The sequence below is a fragment of the Mirounga angustirostris genome, unplaced genomic scaffold (assembly GCF_029215605.1).
Source record: "Mirounga angustirostris isolate CCGP_5_RB_7025 unplaced genomic scaffold, mMirAng1.0.hap1 SCAF_5, whole genome shotgun sequence".
Lineage (NCBI taxonomy): Eukaryota > Metazoa > Chordata > Mammalia > Carnivora > Phocidae > Mirounga > Mirounga angustirostris.
In genome coordinates, this window is record NW_026991713.1 from 170,170,665 (window position 1) to 170,183,248 (window position 12,584).

The window sequence follows — 12,584 nt, forward strand, 5'->3', positions numbered from 1 at the left end:
ATGAAGGAAAGATTCAAGATAAGTCAGCTAAGCAACCATCTGTGGGGTTGTGGGGCCAACTGCTGAGATGGGGGGGTCAGGAAATAAATAGAGAGATCTGTCTTGCACATGTTCCATTTAGGATGCTGTACTGGGTTGAACGGTGTCCCCCAAAACCTCACCTTTACCTGGAGCCTCCGAATGGGACTTTGTTTTGGAAGAGGAATCTCTGCACATGTGATTAGTTAAGATGAAGTCATACTGGATTAAGGTGGACCCCAACCCCAATGACTGGTGTCCTTATTCGAAGGCCAAGTCAGAGACACAGGAACATGCAGAGGCAAAGGCCATGTGGTGACAAAGCCAGTGACTCAGTTACAAGCCGAGGGATGCCAAGGGTCGCCAGGAGCCTTACCGGAGCTGGGAGAGAGGCGTGGAACAGGTTCTCCCTCAAGCCTCCAAAGGAAGCACGCATGCCCATCCCTTGATTTCAGATGTCTGGCTTCCAGAACATCGAGAGAATAAGTTTGCATTGTTTTAAACCACCGAATCGTGGTGATTTGTTACAGTAGCCCCTGGAAACTGCTACAGACCCCCGTCACTCCCTCTCCCTGGGGGAGATGTCCAGTAGGCGCGCCAGTGTGGCTCTCGGGGGGGGGCGGGGCGAGGGAATCGTGAGCTCACAGAGGACACCGAATGACACAGACTGGAAGCTCTCAACAGCGTAGATCCAGGGGCCAAGGGGCCCTGAGACAGGCCGACGTCTAGAGATCAGGAAGGAGGCTACGAGGCTGGAACCGGGGAGTGAGGCCAGGAGGAGGACAAGCAGAGAGATGGGGTGACAGCTGGTGGGAGACCAGGAGCTCACAGGAATGCTCTGGGTTTTATTTTTGACTCCCGAGACGGGTGGGTGTGAGCGGAACTCTGGGACCATTTGTGTTCAGGTCGTCATGAATATGGTCACAGGAAAAACAGCAGCAAGAGGACCCCAGCGCCCCTTGACTGTCACTGTCTGTCACGGTCTCTCCCAGCCTCTCCCAGCTGAAGGAGCGGGGATGGACACCTGATCCAAAGCCAGCCAGCTCATTGGCTAGCCTGGGACCAATCAGATTCTCTCCAGAGGACGGAGGCTTGGGCTGATGGGAGGTGGGTGCTGGAGCCTGGGCCCCGGGGCCAGGAGGCTAGTGGGTGGGCGGGGCCAGAAGTGGGTGGGGCCAGAAGTGGGTGGGCGGGGCCAGGAGAGGGGGTGGGGGGGCAGTGGTGGTTGGGGAGCCAGGACAAGGGAGCAAACGTGCCAAGAGCCCAGGAGACACAATGAGAGAGAAAAAGAGTCAGACAGACGTGCAGACTGACCACGAGTCAAGAGCAGAGGGAAGCCCCTGAGCAGAGAATGAATGGGTGTGGATTCTCAGGCTATTTCTTGCCTTGGGTCCTTGAACTCCCGGTGACAGTTCCCTATAGACTTTCAATAAACCCCGTTGAGTGAAGTGCGCAGGAGGGGTCTCTGTCCCTTGCAAGCACAGGTGCTTTTTCCAGAAGCCCACCCCAACTCCTGCAAGATGGCAGCCACCCAGCAGGAAAGCCAGCCACAGACAACCACATGACCTGTCCCCTTGGCTAAGAGGGAAGCGTACAAGAGAACATCCTAATAATGCTGGGCTGGGGCTCCTACACTGGGGTTGTACCCCGACATCCATCCTTAAAGCTCAGGTGAAAAAATCTCCCAGATGGCACACGTCCCTCCCCTAGCCGGGGTCATCCAGGGACAGGACAACCCCAGGCACACTTTTGCTGGGCAACGAAGACATGGGCTCTTAAGGCAGCTCCTTCACAAAATCAGAAACCATAATATCCAATTTGAGCTCAGAAATGATCTAGTGCAGGGGCGCCTGTCTTGCTCAGTCAGTGGAGCATGAGACTCTTGATCTCGGGTTTGTGAGTTTGAGCTCCATGTTGGGTGTAGGGATTCCTTAAAAATAAAATCTTAAAAAAAAAAAGATCTAGTGCAATGATCCCCAAAGTATCGTCCCTAGACGGGCATCCACCTGGGAACCTTCTAGAAATGCAAATTCTCAGGTCCCACCCTGACCTACCGAACAGCCACTCTGAGGCTGGGCCCAGCACTGTGTCTGAACACACCCTCTAGGTGATGAATTCTTAAGTCTAAGAATCACCGACCTAGTTCAACCTCCTGATTTTGCAGATGAGCAAAGTGAGGCCTGGGGAGGGGAGGGACTGCCCAGGGCCAGTTAGGCCCAGGCCAGCATGTGGAGGACTGAACTCACTGTCCCCTGCCCCATCTGATAGCTCCAGGAGTCCTCATCCCTTGTCACCTCCCAGGGAGCTAGGAGGACCACAGCAGCGAAGCATTCCTGCCCACCCAACGGTGGCCTCGTGAGCCCTGAGGTCTCTGCATGATATGGTGAGGAAGGCTGGGGGTGGCTGGGGGCCTTCACTAACTGATGGGAGCACCCCCTGTCCCTCAGCTCAGAGACAGTGGGGTGGAGCGGAGAGTGAAAGGTTCACCTTTGCCCAGACCACCTGTCCAGGTGCTGTAACTCAGGAGGCGCCCTAAGTGGTCCTCCTCATGGGCTGAGCTCAGGAGCCAGGAGTCCTGGGTCCTGGTCCCAGGGGCTGCTGCCTCGCTCCGTGATTGGGTGAGTCCCTTTGACTGAGGCTGTTTTGCCACCTACAAGCTCTGAGACTCAATAGCAAGCTACTTCCAGCCAAAATGTCACCTGGAATCCAAGACAAGTGAAGGACCCAAGGGACACCTTCAGTGCTATTGTCCAACAAAGAAGGGATAGGGGAGTCCAGCCACTATGTCCTATGGCTACCCTTGGTCCACCCCACCTGGCTGCCAAACAAAAGGAAGCATGGCCCCTCTGGGGCTCTTGGAGCTGAGCCATTCCCCCCCCCCCTTTGACACCCTCTGAGTCTCTCATGACCTGCCCCTCCCCATTCTCCCAGAGGCCCCTTCTGGATTTCTCCCTTGAAATGTCCCCAGCCCCCTCCCAGGGAGGCCAGAGCTGCTGCCTGGTCCTCAGGACCATGTGCCCTGCAAGGGCTGGGCGCGGGGATAGGGGCCAGGGGAGAAGCGGGGGGGCGGGGCGGTCCTCCGACCATTACCTCCAGGTCTCCCTTGGTGATGGACTCCTCCTCCACTCGGAACTGCAAGTCCTCCACCTTCCTGCAGGGGGAGAGGGGGCTGAGCCGGCTGGGCTCAGAGCCGTGGGCCTCACCCCGTGCTCAGACCACGCAGAAGGCACCAACCGTCCCAGAGTCCTGGCTGATGGGGCAGAGCCTCCTGGAAACCTCTAGCCCTCCCAACTGCCGGCCCCGTGCTCTACTCTGAGACCACCGGCTTCTCTAAAACGGAGGCGTGTCAGGCAACATCCTTCCTCCCTAGGGTGGCTGTGGGATGGGGTGGCAGGAGGGGCTGTCCTGCTTCTGCATGAACAGCCCGCAGGGAGGGAGGGAGCGTGGGCTTCTTCCCCTGCTGACCTCACTCTCGTCCCCTCCCCGCAAAATCGGGGCGCCAGAGTCCTGGGGCTGCTCCCCGATGAGTGTCCCCACTGCCCTGCTGTAGGCGTCAGGAGCCACTCTCGGGGAGACACAGTCACCCACCCACGTGCCAAGACCAAGGGGAGGTGCGGGCACATAACCGCTCACGGAGCTGCCCTTCCCGGGGCCTCCTGACAGCTCCCGGCCTGCAGATGGGGAGACGGGGCCCCGGGAAGGGCAAGAGACCTGCCCAAGGCCACCCAGCAAGCCCAGGGGCCCGCACCCAGGCCCTTCATGAACACAACCCCCAGGACATGTTCAAGTTTTTTGTTTGTCACCATGGGAACCAGATGTGTGGGCCCCGAAAACTGTCTCAGGCAGATATAAATAAGCCCTTTCTCCTCAAGTCAGACGGTAACAACAGCCTGTGCTTCACAGGCCTCAGCTGAAAGCCCCGAAACAGCCCCCAAGTGGGGGCTGAGGATGGGGGGCTGCCTGAGGCATGGCGGAGGGGAGGGAGCCCCAGAAATCTGGGTGTCGGCCAGGGGACAGGGAGAGGCCCTGGGGCAAGAGAAGCCCTGTCCCCTGTCGGCTTGTCCCGCTAGGTGACCCCAGGACCAAGTCAGGCCAGAGGCCCCACACAGAGGGAACCACAGTCCCCACTGGCCGCTGTGGCAGGACAGAAAGAACCAGTGTCATCACCAACAGCCTGGTGGCCCCAGGCAAATCCCCGCCCGCTCTGAGCCTCAGTTTCTTCATCTGTGACATGGGGGGGCAATAGCCGCCTCCCGGGCTCATGGTAAGATTGAGAGAGACTACGCAGGCAAGTCCTCAGCCTGGGGCTGACTCCTAGAAGCAAGGTGTTTTGAGGGGCCCTTTGAAGCTGCTTCTCGGAGCCTCGGGGTCCTGACCCAGCCAAGCTGGGAGCTCTGTGGATGCAGCCGGCATGAGGGGGGTCCCCACCCTGCGTGTTCCCCTCGGGATGCGCTGCACGGGCCGGGAGGGCAGGTGCAGCGAGCCCACCCCGCCACCACCATTCAGGAAGGAGAACGGTGGACGGATGTGGTGAGGCATCAAGCCTGCAGAGATGGGGATCATCACCCCACTTTGCAGATGAGGGGCAGGCCCACAGAGCTCAGATGTCCCCCAGGCCCAGGGCAGGGGTGGTGGCCCATACCTCCTCTCCTCCTCCAGCTGGTTGGACAGGTCTACCTTCTCCTTCCGCACGCTCTCCACCAGCAGCCGGGCCCGCTGCAGCTTCTCCTCAGCTTCTGTAACATACTGGGCCCCGAGCAAGGGCCAGCGCAGCGTCAGCCTCCTCCCGGGCCGGGGTCCAGGCGGGGGAGGGCTGCGAGAGAGGCGTGGGGGCGCGAGGAGCCGGGCCTGCCACTCGGGCCACCCCCATCGGTGGGGCACAGACCGTGGGCCTCGCTGTGAGGGAGGAGGGCATGGCCGAGCGCCAGGAACGGCAGAGGCCAGCCTCACCCAGTGGGAACCCCAGGTCCACCTGTCCCCAGTCCCCAGCACCCCAGTGCCTGCCACGTCCCTCGACCCCTAAGAACCTAAGACCTGCTGTCTTGGGAAGGCCTCTGTCCCAGCACACACGGGAGCCTGGCCTTAATCATCCCAGCACTTGTCGGCGGGCTGAGCCAGGCTCCTGGTGGGGATGGGGACCCAGGAAGGATCTGTCACGTAGGAGACAAACATCTCCAGCAGGGAAGAGAAGGCAAGTGATTGCAGCAGACCCAAGTCGACGGGCGAGGGCGCCCTGCCCCGAAACCCAACCCACGGATCTACTTGAAAGCACGATCTGAAACGTGGACGGGTGTAGACCAAAAAACGTGTACATGAGTATATTTAGACAATGTGAGTAATTGGAAATAACTTGAGCCACCACAGGGGACCGGCCACGTTGGCAAAGACACAGCTCGTGGTAGATGGCCACACAGCCTCGGAAACAGGGAAGAATTTTCCATGACCTAGAAAATGCTCCCACTCTAGTTAAGTAGGAGAAAGCACGAGATGGCCAGGCTCCAGATCCACCAGGGGGAGGGCTGAGGGGGGAGGTCGGGATTCTCGGCATGAAGGTGGCCCACAAGGCGGACCCTCTGGGCACCCCCCACCCGCCGGCCCCGCCGGCCCCGCCACCTGCTCGTGCTGCGCCTTAAGCAGGGCGATTGCCTTCTCCACTTCGCAGATGTGGCTCGTGGCCTTGGCCACCTCGGCCCGCTCCAGGTCCCGCTCAGCCAGCAGCTGCTCGATGTGTTGCTGCTTTTCCTTTAACGCCTCTTGCAGGGCAGTCGTGCCCGAAATCTTGCGGGCATAGCGCGAGGAGGTCTCCGTGAGCTGCAGGAAGGCGCGGGTGCGGGCAGGACTCAGGGATCTGGAGCACCATCCGGACAGCAGCTCGAGCGCCTCGCCTCCCAGGGCCCTGCTCCTCCCGGCCAGCGCCCTAGAGGCTCTACGTAGGGGGATGTTCGAGATCCATGGAACTCCCGGTTCTCGGGGGAGTCATGGCCCCCGACAGTCACAGCACCTGGGCTCTGCCTCATGTGGACTCCCTCACCTGGGCCGCTTTCTCTGCACACATTCTAGACTCTCAACCTAGCCTCAGCTTGCACAGAAGGCCCTGTGCCCAGCAGGGCAGCCTTGCCTTCTCCCCTCACCCAGGGTGCCTCTGGCAACCTTGAACCCCCTGCCCTGCACCTGCCCCCACCCATAATACCTGTCCTATATCTGTATGACCCGCCTTAACTCCCAGGAAAGGGGTTAGGGTTAGGCTACTGACAAATCAGTGACATAAAAATAACAATAAATGTAAATGGATCAATCTTTCCTATTAAAAGATATCAACTTTCTCATCTTTTTTTTTTTCTTTTTTAAGTAAACTCTATGCCCAATGTGGGGATTGAACTCATGACCCTGAGATCGAGAGTCGCATACTCCACTGACTGAGCCAGCTAGGGGTCCCTAAGCTTTCACCTGTGTTCAAAAACCCATGGAGAGAGACCTGGAACCAGAGCAAGTCAGGGGAGACTGGGACACCTGGATCCTTCTGTCCCTACCCCCCCTACACCCACACACCAGGGTACCCCTCCCTGGCTCCACCCTCACCAGTCCGCTGCGGCTGGGCCGGCCCCCCACGGAGGAGGCCACAGAGCTGACGGAGCTGATAGAGGAACTGCTGGGGCTGTGGGTCAGTGCCGAGACACCCATGGCCATGCGCTTGGTCTTCTTGGCCTTGGCCGGGCTGGTGGACGGGAAGCCGATGCGGATTACCTTGTGGATGGGCGCGAAGAGACCAAACTTGGGTGGGCACTGGAAGTACCTGGGGGAGGCAGGAGAGACCCACACTGCCGTCATGGCCCCATGGCCCAGAGCCGCCTCTAGCCTCCCCTAGCCTCCCCCAGCAGAGAGGCTTGTCCTTGGGGTCCCAACAACCTCACCCCACGACCAATAGATGGGACTCCCAGAAAGAGAACAGAGGGGAATAGGGCCCGAGATTCTCTGCAGCCATAAATAGCCATTGGGCATATTTAGGAGGAGCCAGGAGTTATAACAATTACCCAGTACCCACTCTGCACCGGTCCCTTTATGTGAGTGCTCATTTCTATCTCCCAGCCACTCTACTCTTATCCATGTTTCACAGATGAGATTTAGGCTCAGAGAGGTTAAGGAACTTGCCTGAGGTCACACAGGAGGCTAAATGGCAATGCCAGGACTGGACTCCCCAGTCTTCTGGGCTTGGCTCCCACACACCATTCAGAGCACCCCCCCAGCCCTATCTGTAGCCTCCACTCTCACGACTGCCCCTGGGCCACCCCAGACCCAAGGAACCCCACTGAGCCCTGCCCATGGAGCTCCCAGCATGGAGCAACCAAAGCCTGAAGGAGACACCTTGGAGGTGGGGGCTGCTGCCCCACCTGCCCCCAAATTCTGAAGGCAAGAGTGAGTTGAGAGAAACACCCATCTTGCAAACAGGAAGGCACAGTGTTGCCACAGGAACTCGGGACTATCTTCTCTCAAAACCTCTCGGGACACAGATTCCACACGGGACCGGGGAGCTGGTTCTGTCCAGTTCTTGCCTTGCCTTGAAAGTGCCTCCCCATCCCGCCTCCTCCTGCAGGCAGCTCTTTGCCAGGACCGTCCCCCCTGCGTAGCAGACCTTCCTCAAGCCTGCTGCAGAAGCAAAAAGCCTACTTTCCTGCAAGAGCTGGGTGAAGTATGGCTCCTCCCCTGATGGCTTGGCCTGAACCACAGTCACCAGTCCTTTCCAGATCCGTCACAGCCCAGCCTAGGGACAGCCAGCGTGGGCAGTGGGGCCCCACGACCCTGGCAGACGCTGCTCACCCAGAACCTCACACCCCCGGCCCCAGCCTGCCACCCTCCCAACCCAGCCTTCCCAGCAGCCAGTTCCCTCTCATCAGAGAGGGCGTGAGACCTGGAGCCCAGCTGTGACCCTATCCGGGGCTGTAGGGCACTGGACAGTGTTGGATTATTTCCTGTGTCACCTGGGGGTCTCCCGGGAGGCCGGTACCACTCCCTCTCGTTTCCACAGCTCCCACCCCACATAGCCTCATGTGGCATGCAAGAGGGAACACAGAACCAACGACTCTCCTAGCACTTGCCCGTGACTCTGCCTGACCTTGAGCAATGACCTCTCTGGCCTCTGTTCTCTCGTCTGTAAAATGGGGATGCTATTCCTCAGACAGAAGGAAGGTGGCAGCACCTCTACCGTGGTGCCTGGCTCAGCTACCCAGAGCCTCAACACGGGCTTCCTCAGATGCCCCAGCCTCAGCCTCCACACCCATCCCAGGTGAAGAGAAGCTCCCTCCCAGGCACCCCGGGGGAAGTCCACCATACCTGGTGCCCGCCACCGCCCCATCATTCTTCCCAAGGGGCTCGTCCAGCTCCACGCCGCACCACTCGCCCTTGGCAAAGTCTGTCTCCCCCACGTACCGCACCACGCCAGTCTTCGTCCCGCCAACCTGTTGGCACACAGACAGACTCAGGTCCGGAGGATGCAGTGGGCCCAGGCAGAGACGGCCCAGGTGCCCAGGCTCATCCCATCTCTCGCTTCCAGTGTGCAGGGGACAGGGAAGGTGGGGGTGAGGAGGAGAGAGGCCCAAGGGCAGTGGGGAGGGATACAGGTAACACCAGGGCTTCCCGGGGCTGTCCCATGCAAGAGCTTTGGAGACAGACAGACCTGCATGGAAACTCTGCCACGTACAAGCTGTGCGAGCTTGGGCAAATTACCTGACCTCTTGGAGCTTCAGCGTCTTCATCTATAAAAAGCATTTGTTTTGGGCGCCTGGGTGGCTCAGTTGGTTGAGCGACTGCCTTCAGCTCGGGTCATGATCCTGGAGTCCCGGGATCGAGTCCCGCATCGAGCTCCCTGCTCGGCGGGGAGTCTGCTTCTCCCTCTGACCCTCCCCCCCACCATGCTCTCTCTCTCTCTCAAATAAATAAATAAAATCTTAAAAAAAAAAAAAAAGCATTTGTTTTATCTTCCCCCCCGAGGATTAAATACTTAGGTGCAGTGCCTGTCACATACTAGAGTGTCAATAAACATCATCCTTAAAAATGGTTAAATGGTGGTCACCAGGGGCTGGGGGAGGGGGAAATGGGGAATTGTTTAATGGGAATCGAGTTTCGGTTTTGCAAGACGAAGACGACCTGTAGATCGGGTGCACAGCAATGTGAATGCACTTAACACTATTGAATGGTACATTTAAGGATGGTCAGGAAGGCTGATTTGAGGGGTGCCTGGGTGGCTCAGTTGGTTAAGCATCTGCCTTTGGCCCAGGTCATGATCCCGGGGTCCTGGGATCCAGCCCTATGTCAGGGTCCCTGCTCAGTGGGGAGTCTGCTTCTCCCTGTTCCTCCCCCAGGCTTGTGTGCTCTCTCTCTCGCAAAAATAAATTAAAAAATCTTCTAAAAATAAAAAGATAAAAAGCCCTAGAAGTTTCTCTACCTCACTCCAGAAGCAAACATTTCAACTCTCTAGGCTGAATTTTTTGGTAACTCCCGATTTCTAAATGACACACTTACAATGTTATTTCTTGATTTCTCAATTTTGGGTTACCCCCCTCAACTTCCCATCCAGGAAGGGGAGACGTCAGCTCCCCTTCATCACTGCCTCATATGCATCTGCGCTCACACGTCCTGACTCTACCCCCTTTCCAAGCAGCGAGGTCTCGATTTTGATCGGATTCCAGGTTTACCGTTCCAGAGACTAAGTAAACGCTGCTCATGGATGAGTATGGGAGGCTGCAGGTGCTTTTTCCTTGCCGGCACAAATTTTTCCCTCCAGATAATTGTCTTTTATGATCATTTGTTTGCCTAGCCTTTACAGACTTAACACTCATTCCACCCCAGGGGCGCCTGGGTGGCTCAGTCATTGGGCGCCTGCCTTCGGCTCAGGTCCTGATCCCAGGGTCCGGGATCGAGCCCCGCATCGGGCTCCCTGCTCCGTGGGAAGCCTGCTTCTCCCTCTCCCACTCTCCCTGCTTGTGTTCCCTCTCTCGCTGTGTCTCTCTCTGTCAAATAAATAAATAAATAAAATCTAAAAAAAACCCCTAATTCCACCCCAAACTTTCTCATTTGGGAAAGGCCTGGGGAATTCCATCAAGTTCTTTCTGAAGAAGACCCTCCTGCAGCCACGTGACCTACCATGGGGCCACCAGCCTCGCCTCTTCCTGCACCATCGCCCTGAGGAGTCCCTTCGCCTCTCCTGGGCTGGACCCCATTTCCTAGATCCTAGGTCTTCCATTTTTCTTGGTTTACTTCCTTATTTTTGGTCAAACACATCCCCCCAGGGCTTTTAAAGAAAAGGTGCATGAGGAAATAAACTCTTCAAACCTTTGCAATTTGGGACACTATTTTTTACTCTAGCCTCCCTTTGGCTTAATCAAGGTAAAAATTCAGGTTACATCAAATTCACCATTTTAACCAGTATAAAGCGTACAATTCAGTGGCTTTTAGTTTGCAACCATCACTGCTATCTGATTCCAGAACATTTTCATCACCCCCAAAAGGAAACCCCATGCCCAGGAGCAGGCCCCCACCCCCAGCTCCTGGCAACCACTCATGTACTTTCTGTCTCCATGGACTGCCTTATTCTGGGCATTTCCTATCAATGGAATCACCAGTATGTGACCCTTTGTGTCTAGTCTTCTTTCATTGGCATAGCGTTTGCCAGGTTCCCCATGCTTATCAGCAGCAGTATCATTTATCAGCATCATTCCTTTTTATGGCTAAATAAAATTCCAGCGTATGGATTACATCACATTTTGTTTGCCGGTTCATCCACTCTCGGACATTTGGGAGGTTTCCACTTTTTTGGTCAGTGTGAATAACATCCCTGTACAAGTCATAGTGTGAACACTTGCATCCCTCACTCTTGAGTGAGTTTGGCCGGGTCCCTTCCTTCAGGATTTCGAAGGTGTCCGTCTTCCAGGGCTGTTGATGAGACGTTTCAAGCCCATCTGAGTCCCGATCCTGCAGGTGAGCCCATCTGCCCGCTCCAGAAACCTGGAGGACTCGCTCTCTGGCCCAGGGTTGTGCAGATACACAGTGAGGTGCGTTGGTGGGAGCCTCTTCCCAACCCCCTTCCCGCACTCCCATGGACCCTTTCAACCAAGAAACCCTTGTCCATCCTGGGGAATTTCCCCACATTCCCTACTTGACTTCCATCCTCCTTTTCCTGTTTTCTCTTTCTAGAACTGCTGCATTTGGAAGTTGGATCCACTGGACAGGTCCTCTGAGTCTTATTTTCTCTCCTGTTTCCATCTGTCTTTTGGTTCTACTTTCTGGGCAATTTCCTTAAATTCATCTTCTAAGACTTCTGTGTGGTTTCTTGTATGTGTAATCAGATTTTTTTCATTTCCCAGAGCTTTTTTGTGCACTGTCTTATATTCAGTGGTGTTCTGTTCAGACTTAATGCCTGTGTGACCTTCTCTAATTTCCCAGAGGACCGGCCACTGTCCCCAGCAAAGCTTCTTGTGTTCGCCGAGGAGGGCATGGGCTCAGTGACCAGAGTTCTAGAAGCAGCCAGCTGGGAAAGGGGCTCAGCCTTCAGGATCCAAATGTTCACTGAATCCTCCTTTTTAAATCCAACCTGCCTGGGATCCCCCCCCCATCCCAAAACTCTGCCCGACCCGCTCAGGAGATGAAGTGTCCGTCTGAGGGAGGGACGGTCACCAGGCAGAGTGGGGCAGGGATGGGGCGTCGGAAGAGTTTTCAGCCAATTCTCCTGTTTCTGGCCCCGACATCAGCCCCATTTCCAGAGGCCACCATGCGGCCGACTCCTGAGCCTTGGCTTTCTGAGGGAGACATCGATTGCTTCTCTGCTCTTCTGACTGCTGACCATGGACTCGGCCACCCTGGGTCTCTGGTGTCATTGTTGCTGTCCCCTCTCTTGTTCTCTTTGTCCTTGAGGCTTTAAAAAAAAAAAACCCTTCCCTGCCGTTCTAGGGCAGGTTCAGGAAAACGCGCAAGCAAACGTGCATGTTGATCTACAGCTTTTGTCTGAACCTCAAAGCTACCTCCTCTGACACCCCTCTGTAGGCCTCCCGTGGACCGGCTCGCCAATCAAAACTCCCTCCACTCCCACACAGACTGTGTGCTGGGCATATTGAAGACATGAATCCTAAACCTCCCAACTCTGTAGGCGGGGTGGGGGGGCAGCGTTACCCCACTCCCAGATGAAGAGACAGAGGTTCAGAGTGGTCTGTGAGTGCTGGTGCCCGATGGGCTTCCCTCTCCTGCTTCTTCAATCCTGGCTGGGCACAACGACCAGGCCCCACTGTCCCAGATCCCCACTACCCCCAGGTGGGGGATCTGTGGCTAGAAGTGCACTTCCATCTCCTGGCGGGCCCAGGGAGCTCTGCTTCACCCTCGGTCCGCAGCGGCCTCTGGGCCCCAATCCTTCCCTCATCCCTCCCTCCTATAGCACAACGGAGCCAGGCGGGTATTCGCTCAGAGGTGGGAGCAAGGCAAGAAACAGTGGAAAGGCTTCCAGAAGGGATGGGTGTGGTGCTGACCCTCCAGCCAGGTCAGCACAACCTTGGGACCCTCGTCCCCCTGCGGCGCCTGAGATG

At 56.8% G+C, this 12,584-nt stretch overlaps 1 protein-coding gene across 10 annotated transcripts in view; it reads right to left on the reverse strand.

Moving 5' to 3' along the window:
• The window catches only part of CLIP2 (CAP-Gly domain containing linker protein 2), a 73,338-nt gene that overhangs the window by 20,291 nt on the left and 40,463 nt on the right, over positions 1 to 12,584 (reverse strand). For 8 of the 10 annotated variants that reach the window (XM_064593094.1, XM_064593097.1, XM_064593101.1 and 5 more), the window contains 5 exons: positions 8,347 to 8,471; positions 6,598 to 6,811; positions 5,632 to 5,829; positions 4,661 to 4,764; positions 3,109 to 3,196 (listed from right to left, as the gene is read on the reverse strand). In XM_064593094.1, coding sequence (XP_064449164.1) covers positions 3,109 to 3,196; positions 4,661 to 4,764; positions 5,632 to 5,829; positions 6,598 to 6,811; positions 8,347 to 8,471 — 729 coding nt within the window. The remainder of the gene's footprint in view (positions 1 to 3,108; positions 3,197 to 4,660; positions 4,765 to 5,631; positions 5,830 to 6,597; positions 6,812 to 8,346; positions 8,472 to 12,584) is intronic. The other 2 variants (XM_064593098.1, XM_064593102.1) reach the window with 1 other exon arrangement.